This window comes from Mesoplodon mirus (genome assembly GCF_964341445.2).
Source record: "Mesoplodon mirus genome assembly, chromosome: 6".
Classification (NCBI taxonomy): domain Eukaryota; kingdom Metazoa; phylum Chordata; class Mammalia; order Artiodactyla; family Ziphiidae; genus Mesoplodon; species Mesoplodon mirus.
Genome location: NC_138982.1, coordinates 92,035,470 through 92,054,025, shown reverse-complemented (window position 1 = coordinate 92,054,025; position 18,556 = coordinate 92,035,470). Strand labels below are relative to the sequence as shown.

Genomic DNA, 18,556 nt, shown 5'->3' with positions numbered 1-18,556 from the left:
ATAGGAGCACCTCAATACATAAGGCACATACTAACAGCCATAAAAGGGGAAATCGACAGTAAAACATTCATAGGATGGGACTTTAACACCCCACTTTCACCAATAGACAGATCATCCAAAATTAAAATAAATAAGTAAACACAAGCTTTAAATGATACGTTAAACAGGATGGACTTAATTGATATTTATAGGACATTCCATCCAAAAACAACACAATACACATTTTTCTCAAGTGCTCATGGAACATTCTCCAGGATAGATCATATCTTGGGTCACAAATCAAGCCTTGGTAAATTTAAGAAAATTGAAATTGTATCACGTATCTTTTCCGACCACAATGCTATGAGACTAGATATCAATTACAGGAAAAGATCTGTAAAAAATACAAACACATGGAGGCTAAACAATACACTACTCAATAACGAAGTGATCACTGAAGAAATCAAAGAGGAAATAAAAAAATACCTAGAAACAAATGAAAATGGAGTCACGACGACCCAAAACCTATGGGATGCAGCAAAAGCAGTTCTAAGAGGGAAGGTTATAGCAATACAATCCCAACTTAAGAAACAGGAAACATCTCGAATAAACAACCTAACCTTGCACCTAAAGCAATTAGAGAAAGAAGAACAAAAAACTCCCAAAGTTACCAGAAGGGAAGAAATCATAAAGATCAGATCAGAAATAAATGAAAAAGAAATGAAGGAAACGACAGCAGAGATCAATAAAACTAAAAGCTGGTTCTTTGAGAAGATAAACAAAATTGATAAACCACTAGCCAGACTCATCAAGAAAAAAGGGGGAAGACTCAAATCAATAGAATTAGAAATGAAAAAGGAGAAGTAACAACTGACACTACAGAAATACAAAAGATCATGAGAGATTACTACAAGCAACTCTATGCCAATAAAATGGACAACCTGGAAGAAATGGACAAATTCTTAGAAATGCACAACCTGCCGAGACTGAATCAGGAAGAAATAGAAAATATGAACAGACCAATCACAAGCACTGAAATTGAAACTGTGATTAAAAATCTTCCAACAAACAAAAGCCCAGGACCAGATGGCTTCACAGGCAAATTCTATCAAACATTTAGAGAAGACCTAACACCTATCCTTCTCAAACTCTTCCAAAATATAGCAGAGGGAGGAACACTCCCAAACTCATTCTACGAGGCCACCTTCACCCTGATACCAAAACCAGACAAGGATGTCACAAAGAAAGAAAACTACAGGCCAATATCACTGATGAACATAGATGCAAAAATCCTCAACAAAATACTAGCAAACAGAATCCAACAGCACATTAAAATGATCATACACCATGATCAAGTGGGGTTTATTCCAAGAATGCAAGGATTCTTCAATATATGCAAATGAATCAACGTGATACACCATATTAACAAATTGAAGGAGAAAAACCATATGGTCATCTCAATAGATGCAGAGAAAGCTTTCGACAAAATTCAACACCCATTTATGATAAAAACCCTCCAGAAAGTAGGCATAGAGGGAACTTACCTCAACATAATAAAGGCCATATGTGACAAACCCACAGCCAACATCATTCTCAATGGTGAAAAATTGAAAGCATTTCCACTAAGATCAGGAACAAGACAAGGATGCCCACTCTCACCACTCTTATTCAACATAGTTTTGGAAGTTTTAGCCACAGCAATCAGAGAAGAAAAGGAAATAAAAGGAATCCCAATCAGAAAAGAAGAAGTAAAGCTGTCACTTTTTGCAGATGACATGATACTATACATAGAGAATCCTAAAGATGCTAACAGAAAACTACTAGAGCTAATCAGTGAATGTGGTAATGTAGCGGGATACAAAATTAATCCACAGAAAATCTCTGGCATTCCTATACGCTAATGATGAAAAATCTGAAAGTGAAATCAAGAAAACACTCCCGTTTACCATTGTAACAAAAAGAATAAAATATCTAGGAATAAACCTACCTAAGGAGAAAAAAGACCTCCATGCCGAAAATTATAAGACAGTGATGAAGGAAATTAGAGATGATATAAATAGATGGAGAGATATACCATGTTCTTGGGTTGGAAGAATCAACATTGTGAAAATGACTCTACTACCCAAAGCAATCCCTATCAAACTACCACTGGCATTTTTCACAGAACTAGAACAAAAAATTTCACAATTTTATGGAAACACAAAAGAACCCGAATAGCCAAAGCAATCTTGAGAATGAAAAACGGAGCTGGAGGAATCAGGCTCCCTGACTTCAGACTATAGTAAAAACCTACAGTAATCAAGACAGTATGGTACTGGTGCAAAAACAGAAAGATAGATCAATGGAACAGGATAGAAAGCCCAGAGATAAACACACGCACATATGGTCACCTTATCTTTGATAAAGGAGGCAGGAATGTACAGTGGAGAAAGGACAGTCTCTTCAATAAGTGGTGCTGGGAAAACTGGACAGGGACATGTAAAAGTATGAGATTAGATCACTCCCTAACACCATACACAAACATAAGATCAAAATGGATTAAAGATCTAAATGTAAGGCCAGAAAATATCAAACTCTTAGAGGAAAACATAGGCAGAACACTCTATGACATAAATCATAGCAAGATCCTTTTTGACCCTCCTCCTAAAGAAATGGAAATAAAAACAAAAATAAACAAATGGGACCTAATGGAACTGTAAAGCTTTTGCACAGCAAAGGAAACCATAAACAAGACCTAAAGACAACCCTCAGAATGGAAGCAAATATTTGCAAATGAAGCAACTGATAAAGGATTAATCTCCAAAATTTACAAGCAGCTCATGCAGCTCAATAACAAAAAAACAATCAACCCAATCCAAAAATGGGCAGAAGACCTAAATAGACATTTCTCCAAAGAAGATATACAGACTGCCAACAAATACATGAAAGAATGCTCAACATCATTAATCATTAGAGAAATGCAAATCAAAACTACAATGAGATATCACCTCACACCAGTCAGAATGGCCATCATCAAAAAATCTACAAACAATAAATGCTGGAGAGGGTGTGGAGAAAAGGGAACCCTCTTGCACTGTTGGTGAGAATGTAAATTGATACAGCCAGTATGGAGAGCAGTATGGAGGTTCCTTAAAAAATGAAAAATAGAACTACCATAGGACCCAGCAATCCCACTACTGGGCATGTACCCTGAGAAAACCATAATTCAAAAAGAGTCATGTACCAAAATGTTCATTGCAGCTCTGTTTACAATAGCCAGGAAATGGAAACAACCTAAGTGTCCATCAACAGATGAATGGACAAAGAAGATGTGGTACATATATACAATGGAATATTACTCAGCTATAAAAAGAAACGAAACTGAGCTATTTGTAATGAGTTGGATGGACCTAGAGTCTGTCATACAGAGTGAAGTAAGTCAGAAAGAGAAAGACAAATACCACCTGCTAACACATATATATGGAATTTAAGAAATAATAAATGTCATGAAGAACCTAGGGGTAAGACAGGAATAAAGACACAGACCTACTAGAGAATGGACTTGAGCATATGGGGAGGGGGCAGGGTAAGCGGTGACAAAGTGAGAGAGTGGCATGGACATATATACACTACCAAACATAAAATAGATAGCTAGTGGGAAGCAGCTGCATAGCACAGGGACATCAGCTCGGTGCTTTGTGACCACCCAGAGGGGTGGGATAGGGAGGGTGGGAGGGAGACTCAAGAGAGAAGTGATATGGGAACATATGTATATGTATAACTGATTCACTTTGTTAAAAAGCAGAAACTAACACACCATTGTAAAGCAATTATACTCCAATGAAGATGTAAAAAAAAAATGGATAGATGATCTGAGTAGACAATTTCCCAAAGAAAACATACAAATGGCCAACAGGTTCATCAAAAGGTACTCAACATCACTAATCATCAGGGAAATGCAAATGAAGACCACAATGAGATATCATCTCACACTAGTTAGAATGGCTGTCATCAAAAAAATAAGAAATAACAAGTGTTGGTGAGAATGTGAAGAAAAGGAGTCCTTGTACACTTTTGGTAGGAATGCAAATTGGTGTAGCCACTATGAAAAGTAGTATTGAGTTTCCTCAAAAGAAGTAAAAATAGAACTACCATATGATCCAGCAATTCCTCTTATAGGTATTTATCTGCAGGAAATGAAATCACTATCTCAAAAAGATATCTTCACCCCCATGTTCATGTATTTACAGTATTTACAGTAGCCAAAATATGGAAGCAATCTAAGTATCCATCAACAGATGAACAGAAAAAGAAGATGTGGTGTGTGTACGTACACACACACACACACACACACACACACACACACTGGAATATTACTCAGCCATAAAAAAGACGGAAACCCTGTCATTTGTGACAACATGGATTGAGGGCATTATAATAGGTGAAATAAATCAGTCAGAGAAAGACTATATTATCTCATCTATATGTGGAGTCTAAGAAACTGAACTCACATAAATATGAGAACAGATTAGGGGCTGCCAGAGCGGGTGATTGGGGGGTGGGGGAAATGGGTGATTGTGGTCAAAAGGTACAAACTTCTAGTTATAGGATGAATAAGTCCTGGGAATATAATATAGAGCATGGTGACGATAGTTAACAATGCTATATTGTATATTTGAAAGTTGCTAAGAGAATAGATCTTAAGAGTTCTCATCACAAGAAAAAAAATTGCAACTATGTGGGGTGATGGGTATTAACTAAACTTGTTGTAATAATCATATTGCAATGTAAACATATATCAAATCATTAAGTTGTATACTCCGAAGTGATACAATGTTATCTGTTTTATATATATATATATATATGAAGGAAGGGAGGGAGGAAGGAGAGTTTGGTTTAACCAACTCTTCATGTTGCCTAGAGCACTCCTCCCCCACTCCCACCTTAAAGTACAATCTGACAGTAGATAATTAATTACTAATTTTAAACTTCCTAAGGCAGGGGCCAATATATAAGAAATAACCGGATTGGGGAAATGAGATATCTACTTTCTAGATAAAATCCCTCTTTGTTTTAATCTGCCTAGCTCTCTACCTCTCAGGTTTAAGAAACTTGAAGACTCACAGAATTATGTGGTCATAGGGAATTCCAAACCCAACAGAGGTTTAACTGCTTAAAACCAATTTACTCAGGTGAGTAAATTTAGTATATGGTAAAGGAGGCCACACAGAAGAAAACTGAAAAAGGCGAGGTGGCTGCTGATATTGATGTTCCCCCCACGTGGGGAGGCAAAGCCTTTGTTAGGTTTAGGTTCACATCTCAGCTCCCACCAAGGCATTAAGTAACTGTGGTTGCCATAGTTGTGCAGGGCTCAGATTTCCCTTCAAGAAAACAACCTGCCATTCAGCTGTGAGGAGTGCAGGGACCTGAAACCCTCCAACTGCAGTGCCTTTGGGATCTGCTGTAGCACTTATACTGAGACCACACACTCCCCAAGCAGCCCCCAGCTGATAGTGGGGCACAGCCAAGTTATCAGGATCCGGCATTTTTGCCCAGCATGGGACTTCTTACAGCAATCTATGTGCCGGAGACTTGCCCAGAGGTGCACTGCAACCGGAGGCTCCTTCTAGCCCATCCTCCTTCCTTCACCCTTTCCTTTCACAGGTGTCAGACTCGCAAGGTGCTCTGAAAGCTTCCTCTGCCTCAGCCTGCTTGCTCTCCCCTTTATCTTTCCCAGGTGTTACCTTCAATAAATCTCTTGTACTTTAACTCCACCCTGGCATCTGTTTCCTGGAGAACACACCCAAGACTAAATGTTGTTTTCTTATCCCTAGAAATGAAGATACTATATCCATATTTAGATTGGTAAGGATTAAATAACATCTACATACAGATCCCTGAATATAGGAAGCAGACAAAGGTAACACGGAGCAGGTGGATGGAGAGGTGGGAGGAGGGGAGGAAAACTGTCTTTACCTTCTATAACGAGCACAGGTTCCTAATCCTATGTCCTGCTTTAGAGCATACCTTTTTAGACACTGGAGAGAGGAAGATAGGATGAATTTCCAGATGCTAGAGGGACATACTGGGGAAGATAAATGCTCAGTGGGGACTGGCCATAGAACTATTGTGGATGGGGTGACACTTGATTCCCTCTTCCAATACAGTATGATCTTCCTGGAGGATTTTTCCTAGGAAAGGAAAACCATATTTATGGCCCTTTCAAAATGACATTTCATAATGGCATCTACAATGTACTATCACAAAACACCCCGCCTCATAGTCCTGATGGTTATTTTGATGTTAAAGGAGAACAGATCGAGTTGACTCTACATCTACCTTGAACATTTCAAAACCAGGCATTGATATCAAAGAACATGTAGAGCTCTGTAATGTCTCTTTAAACTGACAGGGTCTAGCCTGTTATCTTGCATAAACAGGTACTCAAGGGGCCTCCCTGGTGGCGCAGTGGTTGAGAGTCCGCCTGCCGATGCAGGGGACACGGGTTCGTGCCCCGGTCCGGGAGGATCCCACATGCCGCAGAGCGGCTGGGCCCGTGAGCCATGGCCGCTGAGCCTGCGCGTCCGGAGCCTGTGCTCCGCAACGGGAGAGGCCACAACAGTGAGAGGCCCGCGTACCGCAAAAAAAAAAAAAAAAAAAAAAAAAGGTACTCAATAGGTATTATCTGACTTGATGGCAGAAAATCACTGCATAATTGAATAGATATACTCTAAACATTGGGCAGACACTTGGAAGAAATTAAGAAATACACCACCATACTAGTACAAGGGAAACACTAAGATTACTGCTACCAAGAAACAAAGATAAAAATACAATAGAATAAGACTGTATTCCTTGGGACAACAGAAACCAAAGAAAGTATAGCTTTGGTGTATTGTTGTATGATGAAGCTGTTTACAGAAGAAAACTGTAAGAATAATCCATAGGAAAATAGAAAGAAAGAGCCAGACATCATTAACAAGCAGCATTTTGCTTCCTCATGTCTTCTTATCCTTGCTCAAAACAGGAGTAGAATAGCACACCTTTCACGTTCCCCAGGTGTTTACTTCCTCAGCCACACATTCCATGGGCGCATTCCCCAGTGTCAGACTGACTCGCCTTAGAAAAGAACCACTTATTCAGCAAAGAAGAGCCGTGCAAATAGCTCACTTCATCTCATCTTAATTAGCCCAAGATGATGCTTCTGAAGCGTTCTGCCTTCTTATCAACACTATCCTTCCTACTGCAAGGAAGGAAGACATTGATGCCTTTGACACCAACTCAACCTCAGGGACCAGCAGATCTTGCGTGAGTGCTGTCCACGTTGCTGTAAAGCGGGCACCTAGGATGAGTTTGCCTTTTCATTGGAACAAGCTGTACTGTGCAGCGGAGAGGGCTAGAAAGTGACCTTTGGCATCTGTGTTTAACAACTGAAACACGTGCACTTACTCTGTGCTAGGAAGGTGCTGGGCCCAGAGTGGTGAGCAAGACTGTGCCTCTGCTACCATGGAATCTCTGGTCTTCTCCATTTGAAGAAAAGGGAAGAAAGGCTAGAAAATGAAAACACAAGTGAAGGAGTACGTTGCTATTTTGGCAATACATTAGTTACTGGTAAGAAGTCTGCCCACTTCTTTTCAGTTATTTGCTTAGACCAAGGCTAGTCCACAGGGAAACATTCAGAAAGCTGCAGGGGCCTCTCAGCATTTGCTGTGTTTCCACCTGGCACCAGCACCAGAGTCCTCGGTGGCCTGGAGTGTTCATGAGGCCAGAAAACAAGAGTGGAAATGTCACCTGCTCCAATTTAGCTAGCGTCCCATGCAACCTGATGGCTGAGTCGCCCCCCCCTTCCCCGTCTCTGCCAGTCACTTCATTTACACATTGTTCTCACTCAGCCTCTCACAGGAAGACGTCTTTCTGAAAGTGCTGCAGGCATTATGTGCGAAAAAACAAGGACAGTATAAATAGCTTTTCACTTCTAATTGCAACTTGCTGCTCACATTTTGCTTCCTGAGAGCTCTGAAAAGGGACTATCCCAAACCAATAATAGCACAGGAGCCCTGGAAGGGAAGGTTGATGTCTCCTGCTGAAGGAGAGCAAAGATGGAGAGAGAACTACAGGAGACCTAGGGGGTCGTTTCAGACTTGAAGGAGCACATCTGCCCAGGGTAGAGCGCAGCCAGGCGAACAGGGAGTGGCTTTCTGGAGTACCTGGTGGGTCAGCTCTTTGATGCATCGTCCAAACCTGCGGGCTCCCCTCTGGGCCTCCGCGATGCGTCAGACTTCGCTTTCCAGTTCACCATCCAGTTCACGGACCTGCAAGCAAACCACGGTCTCAGATGACAGGCGGGCAGCCAGCAAGCCAGGCGGGCATTGCATTTGCCTGTCGGCAGGATCATTTGAAATAGTGACACCATCAGGGAAGACGGGTGCACTCTCATTCTGGCCGTGGTGAAACAGGGCAAACTCTCTGGGAAAACCGCCTTACCAAAAGTGAGCTGGCTGAATGATGTGAGCTCATAAAAGGGCTGTTTAGACTCAAGGATGTGAAAGGCTAATCCATGCAGAGGTGATAAACTTCCCCTCTTGGATTACAAAATTACACACACGTATGTATTACGAATGTACGTAAGTATATAGAGAGAATAAGCTATATATAGCACTCTTGAAGGATTCAGCCAATATACTGCCTCATCTTAAGCTTCTTTCTCCATGTTAAGCTCTGACGCTCTAAAGAAATCAGACTCTGAGTTTTTGTCACACATATGTCACCCACAGCCCCATAGCCCTGCTTTGTGGGAGAGCTGTAGTGCAGATGAACAGCTGGCCTGCAGCCTTACAGAGTTATACAACCAAGGTTAACATAATATTCAGTCAACAAATATTTGTTGCCTACTATGCACCAGACACCAGGGCCAGGGATACAGCAGGGAACAAAACAGACAAAAATCTCTCCCCTCTATAAGCATCCATTCTAAGGAAGGGAAACACACAAACGAAACAAAGTAAAATAGAGACTATGTTAGATGGTGATAAGTGGTATGGAGAGACATAAAGCAGCACACGGGGTAGGGGGTTGAAGGGGGAGGGTGTGTTTCATATGATTTTGCAATCACACCAACTACGCAAGTTGCATTCAGAAGGTCTAGCTTTTATCTCTGTGTTCTCCTCCTATGAGTAACTGTTTTTATTAGTCCTTGTTTTATTCTGTCACCAATTCTTTTTGAAAATACAAGCACGTGTGCATGTCTTCATATTTCCCCTCTTTCTTGCACAGAAGTTTGTATACTCTCAACATCGCCTGTACCTTTTTTCATCATTATACCACTAGCCATGATCTCCGGGACATTACAGAGCTCTTCCTCACTCCTTTCTAATCAGTGTGATGATATGGATGTACCGTAAATGTGCACTGGTATTCCGTTATACGGATATACCATACATGTGCAAAGGCAATACGTTATTTTTCTGGGGCCCTTCTGAACCATGAAATCCCAGTCTAATATTCTTTCCATCCTTATAGCATTTGTCACATGACCTATACGGTGTCACTGAAATTGATTCAATAATTTTAAAAATCCTATTTTCAAGCTAGGTCTTCCTATTTATTTTTGAGCTCCCTGGAGGCAGGTACTACATCATTTCTGTCAGGCCTTACTATATTTTCACTAAGTCTTTTTTGATCCTTGATTTAGTTATTTCCCTCCCCTTTCTCTGGATGTTAGGAAACGGGCATTCTCCACAGAGGAAATAACAGGAGCAAAGGCACAGAAGCAAGACTGTGAGGGTGTGTTTGGAAACAGTTGGTCTCCCTGGCTGTGGGGGGCCCTAGAGCTGGGGCAGGTGAGTGGGTGGAACCTCACTGTCACTTAGCAGGATGGTGGATTGCACCCAGTCCAAGAAAAGTCCTATTTAGTGGCCCAAAGTCAAGAAGAATGAAAGAATATACTGAGCTCTGACACTGTCAAAGATCTGAACATGTTACAAGCAAAAGTGAGGCAGGAGGTAGGGACTATCTGGTGTGATATTATGGGACAATAAGGCTTCGAAGTGGGAGGTGTCAAGACCCCATGATTATGCAGGCAAACTCCTACCCTGGATTCGAGTTTCTGGCTTTGCTTTCTATTCCCTATCATGGCAGTCTGCTCAGCATCATCCAGCCTCTCCTGTAAGTCTCTGTCTGCTCCATGTTCTTTCTCATCCTCTCCAAGTGGGCATTGGTATCTTGCCCCTTGGCTTCAGTTCTTCTGACATGTTTGCTACCTAGAAAAGAAGGAAAGGGACTGAGACAGTCCAGCAGCCAATCAAGCTTAACATTTCTACCCACAGTCTTCTGTTCCTGATGTGACTAGGTGCCATGCCTTGCCTTTGTGTACTTAATCTCTTCCCACCATGCTCTCCCTAACCTCTGTGGCCCTCGAGTTTGTTAACCATAAGGCAATCACGATAGCAGCAGCAGCTACTGGAGATTAGGGTGAGGGGTGGTGGAAACAGACCAGAGATGAAACACCATGTGAATATTATTATACAACACCTGTACTGAAAGAAAGATGACCAACTGAAGGCACAGCTTTTAACTGAGCAAAGCACCAGGACACGTCCTGTAACATCACGCACCAGGAAACGTGTGGAGTGCCTGTGAGAACCTTTCTCACGTCTCACTTCTATAATCCTGTGACTCGCAACTGCAAACAAATTTAGGCTCCAGGAATTTGGTAGCAACTGAGGCTCTCGGTGCCAGTAAGCTGGCACGAGGAGGGTTAATTCTTGTGAAGCCCACTCTTGGCTTTGGCTATGTATACTAAAGGCTTGGTGTCTTGCTACAATTATTAAGAACTGTTTCATGACTCTCTCAGTGCCTTTAATGTAAGAACACTGCCCTCCCAGACAAAGTTTCTCTGTCTATCAGGTTACCAACCATCTGTATAATTTAAGTGTGAGACGTCTGTGTAGATGGTGGGGGCAAAGAATGAATGACGGAGGTAACTGGGTTCCGCTATGTGGGGTTGGAACTCACAGCTGAACTACTGGAGAATTAAAGCGAGGAAAGAGGTAGTGAGTTCGTTTTTCAACACTCAAGGAAGTCTTATAAAGGTGAGGTTATGCAGATAGTCTTCCTAACGTGTGACTGCATATACCTACCAAGCAGGAGTAAAAGCTCTTTTTATTCCTTTCTATCTATGTGGATTTTCATGAATATTAAGCATATTATTTTTTCCTTGGCCAAACGCTTTTAAGCTTTCACACACCTCTTTTCCATCAGAAAGTGTCTGCTTTGATACAAAACGGCTGAGTGCTAGGCATGCTTCCCCATTCTTCTGGAGTCTACAGTGATATGGTAACTAGGATTTGGTGCAAAAGTTTTGTTTAGCTCCCCAAATGCTAAATAACTCAGTAAGCTTTTCCCTCCTTTTGAATTTTAAAATGACTAATGTAAAATCTAATTGAATATTCTTGTCTCCTCGATTCCCATATACATTTTAGCAAGAGGATCAGTTTTCATTCACAGGGCAAGGTCAGGGCTGCTGCATGTGTGTGTCTGATGGACTATACAGAACCACCTGATGGGGATGGAGTGGGTGGAGGCTGAAATCAAGCCCAAGCTCTGCTCAGCAAGCACTGGCACTTGCAAGGCTGGGTTCTTCACACACAGACTTCTCACCTCCCTCCTCCATGACATTTTTTTTTTTTTTTTTTTTTTTTGCTGAGTATTGCCTTCTGCTTGCCATGCCTTTTGAGAGAAGTCTGCATCTACCCACAGTGGGGGTCCAGTGGGTGTATTTTTCCAGTTCCCACAAAGGTACAGTCAAGGCTGGCAGCCAACCCTGAGCTTAGTCTCATTCAGGAAAAGCACCACTATCAACAATTTTAAACTTGCAGATAACGAAGGTACACCAATCCTGAAGTCCTTCTTCACCAACCTGACTCTGTTACTGAAGCAACAGTATGGGCTGTAAAAAAATAAGTGAAATAGGGACTTCCCTGGTGGCGCAGTGGTTAAGAATCCACCTGCCAATGCAGGGGACATGGGTTCAAGCCCTGGTCCGGGAAGATCCCACATGCTGTGGAGCAACTAAGCCCATGTGCCACAACAACTGAGCCTGCGCTCTGCAGCCTGTGAGCCACAACTACTGAAGCTCGCATGCCTAGAACCCGTGCTCTGCAACAAGAGAAGCCACTGCGATGAGAAGCCCGTGCACAGCAATGAAGACTCAACGCAGCCATAAATAAATAAATAAATAAATAAAAATTTTAAAAAATAATTGAAATAAGCATTCTTTGCAGATCATCATAAAGCTATTACAGACCCTAGGAAAAATAGCTATGGGTAAGGAAACACAAGAGGAATTGTTTCTAGACACTAGATATATTGATTCGCAAGTGGAAAGTAGATTAACTTTTTAAAAAATCTCTTGGTTTCATACGATTTTGCCTATGGCAATTCAGTTGCTCCTTTTCATTGTGTGGACAGGGTGGAAGGGAGGAGCCAGTTGGCCTAATTTTTCAACATGGGGACAGAGGCAGAGGGGTCAGCTAACCTCCCCCTAGCTATATAGAGAATCAATGGAATCCTATTTGTCTGCAGCTTTGCCCCTGCCCCTTGGCTACTGCTCCCATCAACTCTGAAAGACAGGAGTAAGCAGGCAGTCGATGGACCCACCTCGGTGGGTGGCTGCCTTCTTGGCCTTCTCTTCTGCACTTTGACACCCTTGCATCGCCTCTTCAGCTTCCTTCTGCATCCTGGCAACATCAACCTCCAGTTTCTTCTTCTGGCTGAGGAGACTCGTGTTCTAAGGAAAAGCAGCATCCTCATCAGGCAAGTTCAGATCAGTGGTGCAGACGCAAGCTGGTCTGTTCAGGACATGAAATGGGAGGGGCTCTGGCCAGGAGCGTGTTTTCCTCTCCTTGGCCGTACTCATGAAGCAATACTTCCAGGCCCAGGAGACCACGTTAGACTTGAATGCAAGGGATTTCATCCATTAGAGGTTTAGTACTGGAGAGATGACAGCCTGAGTCAGAAAGGAGAAATGGACCCAGACAACCTACAAGCCCCAAACATGTGTTTGGTTTTCAGCTGGTTGAGGAATATGTTTCTCTGCCTTTTGCTCTTTGATGGGGAAGAAGCAAGTGTCCCAGAGTAGAAGTCAGGGTCAAAAGCAGACATGTGGAAAGCAGGGGTTTGGGGAATAAAAATCGGTTTCCTGCATGCTGCTCCAGGGGAAGAAAATCTTCCTCATTATCTACCTCTGCTTCTATTAATTTTGCAGGGAGGGGGTGGGAAAAGCAATTTAGATGAGCCTCATCCTCCAGGCCTGAGAAACCTCCATTACACTGGAGGATTCTTTGTGTTCTTTGGCTGCTGCTGCTCTAATTCTTTCCTTCCTGGGTTGTGACATTACAGGCTGAAACTCCTTTTTGGTCTGTGTTTGTAGCACAGTTTTTCTGAGGGTGTGAAATCTTAGCATAGAGAATGGATTTAAAAGGCATAGCCTTCCTATTTTTAATTTCTCTTCTGTTCATTCACTTTTCCTCTAGCTAGTGCCTCTCTCAGTGGCAAGATTAAGCCTTTGGAAATAGGAAGAAAGATATTCCAGCCTCATAGGTTCTACCCTACTTCCTTGATGGCGTGAAGCATCTTCATCAAGGTTGCTTCCTCTGTCCTTATGGAGAGCCAGGCTCTGTGTGCCTCAGGCCTCCCACTGCCATGGATGTGGCCTGGAGGGATGAGGGTATTTCCTGGAGTATGCTGGGATGCTCACTGCACATAACTCCACAGAAATTCTTTCTTAGTAAAGAAAGGTGCAATATAAATGGTGACTCGTTTATACATAGAATCATTTAAAATCTGCTAGGGAGTTGATGGTTAAAATCTTTTCAAGCTGAATGATTGGTTCCGTTCGGGAAGCAGGGGGTGAGGGAGTACTGTGCAGAAGAGCAATCTAGATTGTCACAGCTCAGGTTTGAAAAAGGACACATGTAATTAGACAAGGATAAGTTTGGCCTCATATGTTTGTTCTAGGCTAGAAATCTGGGGATGCAGAAGATTCTAGAAAATACTCACTGTATGTCAATCAGAAGGTTGACGGTGTTCCAGTAACTGCAAGGGGGCCACCAATGGCTAAGGTGGGGGAGAAGTCCTTTGTGAGCCACACGTCACCCAGACCAGAGCTGCTCAAGGGTAGTTTCTGCACTGGCAGCATCACCTGAAAACTCACTTGATTCCTCCTACTGCAGAGATTCTGATTCAGTGGGTCTGGGGTGAGGCCTGAGAATGTGCATTTTTGTGTTAGTTTCTTTTATATGCATAAAGTTTCAGAAACTCTGCTCTGGAGATCAGGTCTATTACCTAATTTTCTTTCTTTTTTTAAAAATCTATCTCCTCCTCTCTATGTCTGCCTTTGCTCTGGTTGATGTCCTTATCTCTCTCTAGGCTAGTGGTTTTTCATCATATTGGGACCCACTGGTATATCATCAGTTATAACATGCATGGCAAATAATTTGTTACCAATAGATATTAAGTACTACAGATAGTGAATGATTTACTTCTTAAAAATTCAATATTCTACTTTATAAGATTCCCACTCATTGTATTTAGTTAAGTTTTCTTGAGAGATAAAGAAAATATTGAAGTAAGTTAGCCTGTTGGGAATTATGCATAACGTATAGCCTATTTGTTTTATACCACATGGTATCCTAATAGGATTGTGTCATGCACATGGGCACAAACTGTAGGCACAAACTAAATGCAGTGCCTTCCAGCAGGTACATCTTTGGTTTATGTTAATACTTCCTTTTATCCAGTGTTTCTCAGTGGGGTCACAGTTGGCATTCTAGGAGGGGCAATTCTTTGGGATGTTGAATTATCCTGTATCTTGCAGGAGCATTAGTATCTTTGGACCTTGCCCACTAAATGTCAGTGGTACTTCCCAGTCTCTATGGCAACCAAAATGATCCCACAGATGTTTCTAAATATCCTAGAGCATGGCACATCTGTCCCTAGTTGCATTAATCCATCCTTCACAAAAATCACCAGAGTAAACTTCCTAAAATGCAAATCTAATAACTTCCCTCCCAGTTACTCACAATTCCTCAGCAGACCCCCATGAGCTGCATGATAGAATTCAAACTCCATCAGTCTCAAAATCAAGATCCCTGGTGACCTGCTCTACCTGCCTCTCCCTTAGCATCAACTCTGCTGATCTCTCCTACCCCCTACCGTATGCTATAGTAAGTATATCAATTTTCCTTAGCATCCTAAATTCCCTCTTTTCCCCATGCCTCTGCCCTTGACTTTTCTCTCTACTTGGCTGACTTCTTCCATGTCCTTCATGACTCAGATTAAGCATACTGTGCATCTACCTAAGTCTAGGATCGTCAGGGAAGGCTTTCTGTAGGGGTGTGCTTGCTTTATCACTACAATCCCAGCAGTGCACTGTAGTTTGTTAACTTAGATCTCCACTTTTTAGGGCGATGGAGATATTTTGCATCTGTCTATACCATGCATACCTGTTCTGCTTATGGTGGGTGCCCTAAAAATGTTTATCGAGCTTTTGTCCTAGCCACTATGGCTTCTCCTGATTCCATGAGAATGGCAACGATTTAAGAATTCTTGGTTTGTGTCACTTACATAACCTTCCATGAGAAGCCAGAGTCCTGACAGTTCATCATATCTGTCAGCAGCCACTCAGAATTGTTTGAAATCTCCTGGCTCTGAGGCAGGAGCATTTTTTTTCGAATCCTGGGATGCTCAGGGAATGCATGGCTTAGCAGGAACAGGAGGAGCAGGCAAATGATTCTGGAACACTAGCGAATGTTCCTCTCTCTCTCCCCAGCATCCTAGCTATGAGTGCCCTGACAGTTCATTCTTCTGGCAGGGCTTAGGGTTTGGGGTCAAATTGTGTCCCTCCCCCAAAAAACATATGTTGAAGTCCTAACCCCCAATCCTCGGAATGTGACCTTACTTGGAAATAGGGTCTTTAGAGAGGTAGTCAAGTTAAAATGAGGTCATTAGAGTGGGTCCGAATCTAATATGACTGATGTCCTCATAAAAATTTGGAAATTTGGACAATGACAGATACAGAGGGAAGATGATGTTAAGACACAGAGAAAATGCCATGTGAAGGAGGTGAATTGGAGTGACGCATCTATAAGCTAAGGAACACCAATGATTGCCAACAAACCACCAGAAGCTGGGAAAATGCAAGGAAGGACTCCCTGCAAGATTCAGAGGGTGCACGACCCTGCCAATGCCTTGATTTCAGACTTCTAGCCTTTAGAGCTGTGAGAGATTACATTTCTGTAACCAGTTTGGGAACTTGGCTGCTGCAGCCCTAGGGAACCAATGCATTTGGGGATGAATGAAGGGCGAGACCGCCACTCTGCTGCCAAAGGCTCTCCCTGCCTCACCGGCCACCTGCAAGGCTCCACGTGGCAACCGTGTACCGTCCTAGGCCAACCAGTGTGGATCCATTGCCTCCCACCAGCTGACATGGCTAATAGCGAGTTTACGGGCCCTACCTGGGCGTGGAAAAGATTGCTTTTTCTCCTGTGGCTTTCAGGAGCTCTTCCTCCGCCAGCCTGCTCCCGCGTTCTGTCTGCTCATGCGAGGCCCTCAGCTCCTCGATTTCAGCCTGGAGAAGAGCATTGCGCAGCTCGGCCACCACCAACTGCTGTTTCAGCTCACTGTTCAGGCGTGTGCTGTCCTCCAGCTGCGCCCAAAGGTCCTGCAAGAGAAAACACGCGTCAGGGACGCGGAACCCTGGCAGTTCAGCGGGACCTGCGCTTACGCATGCGCGCTCTGAACAAGCCCCAGCGATTCAACGTTAAGCATCTTCCTGCTCTCCTGAAGGATTAGATTTGTTGTCCTCACGTTTATTGCTCAACACAACCTGCCGCTTGGTTTGCTCCCATAGGCAGAGACATCCCTGCCTCACCCCTGCATTACAACTGAAAATACCTTGATCTGGATCTGAAGCTGGCCCAGGGATTTGGTTGCCTCTGACACCTGCCGGTTGACACAGCTGAGCTGGAGTTCCGTCTCAGTGAGGCCCCCTTCCATGCTCCTCTTCAGCCCAGTGGCCTCAATTCTGCTCCGAGCTTCAGAATCCAGACTCGACTGCAGGAAGTCAATAGCACACCGCTGCTTCCTCCTAATTTTAGAATAACATTCAGGGGAAAAGTCACGCACCCAAATTAAGAAAGGTTACCTGCTGTGTACACACAGCTGTTTAGGAATCAGAAAAAATTAAAATTCAAGAAAAATTCTGTGTAATTAACAAAATGAGTCTGAAGGGTCTTCATTTGGAAACCATGGAGATGGAAGGGTTAGGTCAGTGAGCATTTGTGCACCATAACAGACTAAGATTCCCAGACCAACTTCCCGGAAAAATCAAGAAAAGCACCAGGATCTTTTTGAGGTTCCTGTGGGGCAGTCTTCGCCTTATCTAAGACCCCCTCCAGGACGGTCTAGATTCCCTAGAGTGGCTAAGGGTGAAGGAAGGATGCACTTTCAGACAGGCATAATATTTAAATACTTTCAACGGTGAAACATGTCTGAACATGGCAAGAAAGAGCCACCCAGGTTGGAATAAGTCCTGATCGCCAGCAATCCTGCTCTAACAGCCTGTGACACCAAATTCCCCTAGAATAGCATGGTTATCTTTCTCCAGGAGTTTGGGAGTACAACCAAGGATAGGCTGAGAAAACCAACTGCTGTGTGATGTTGAATTACTTCAATATGCCTTTATAACAATGAAAGGTCCATGCTGAAATCATTTTTGCAAAGTGACAGAAGCTTACACAATAGATGTGTGTTCAGAGAGACAATGAAAAACTGTGGGGAACCCATGGCCATCATTTCCTAGCACTCTTGCAGTAAGTCTGGGACCATGTGACTGAATTCTGACCAATGGACTATGGGCAGAAGTGTTTCCAAGCCTCACACATACAGCCTTTCACTCGTGTGATCCTGTGCTCTCTCTTCCCCATCTATAGCAAACTTGGTGGCCACACATGGATGATCTGGCATCAGAAGATGGAAGGAACCTGGGTTCTTGAGTGACTTGGGATAGTGGCCCACTCTTTATCCTACCCCACGTTGGACTCTGACACAAAGCAAAAATAAGCTTTGATGGTTTTAAGCCATCAAGATTTGGTGGTTGTGAGTCAGGACAGTGTAACTGTTATAACACAGGCCCTGTTAAGCTCACCCTATGAAACAGGGCCTCGTACTGGGCAGATAAGACAAGACATACTCATAGAGCCCATCAGCACAAATAGCAGACACATATTCATCTTGAGTCAGAATTAGGTTCCACACTGATCTGTCTTTGAGCCTGTATTCTGATCTCTGAGGCCAGCAGCAAGTCACACAGCCTACAGAGGAGGAAGCGTGTGGTCAGAGTTTCCCATTGGGTGACAGGGGGAGGTGCCACTTTTTGTGACCACCCTCACCCCACTGACGGGGCGGAGGTTTCAGAAGTAGTTATGCAAATGTACAGGAAAGAACTCTTTCTGGTTCCAGAGTCAGCACCTCTCCTTTGCCAGCGCCATGTCCTGGCTCCCACATGCTGCGGCCAGCCTCTCCTTCCTATCCTTAGGTC

The 18,556-nt window shown here is 43.2% G+C and overlaps 1 protein-coding gene across 1 annotated transcript in view; it reads right to left on the bottom strand.

Annotated features, from left to right (window-relative positions):
- The window catches only part of MYH15 (myosin heavy chain 15), a gene marked incomplete at both ends in the record, with an annotated part of 184,460 nt that overhangs the window by 14,112 nt on the left and 151,792 nt on the right, over nucleotides 1–18,556 (bottom strand). Inside the window, 9 exon segments of the mRNA XM_082624363.1 lie at nucleotides 8,166–8,231; nucleotides 8,235–8,270; nucleotides 10,049–10,131; nucleotides 10,134–10,188; nucleotides 10,191–10,213; nucleotides 12,616–12,745; nucleotides 16,473–16,499; nucleotides 16,502–16,678; nucleotides 16,912–17,104. Of these exon segments, the coding sequence (XP_082480489.1) occupies nucleotides 8,166–8,231; nucleotides 8,235–8,270; nucleotides 10,049–10,131; nucleotides 10,134–10,188; nucleotides 10,191–10,213; nucleotides 12,616–12,745; nucleotides 16,473–16,499; nucleotides 16,502–16,678; nucleotides 16,912–17,104 (790 nt within the window).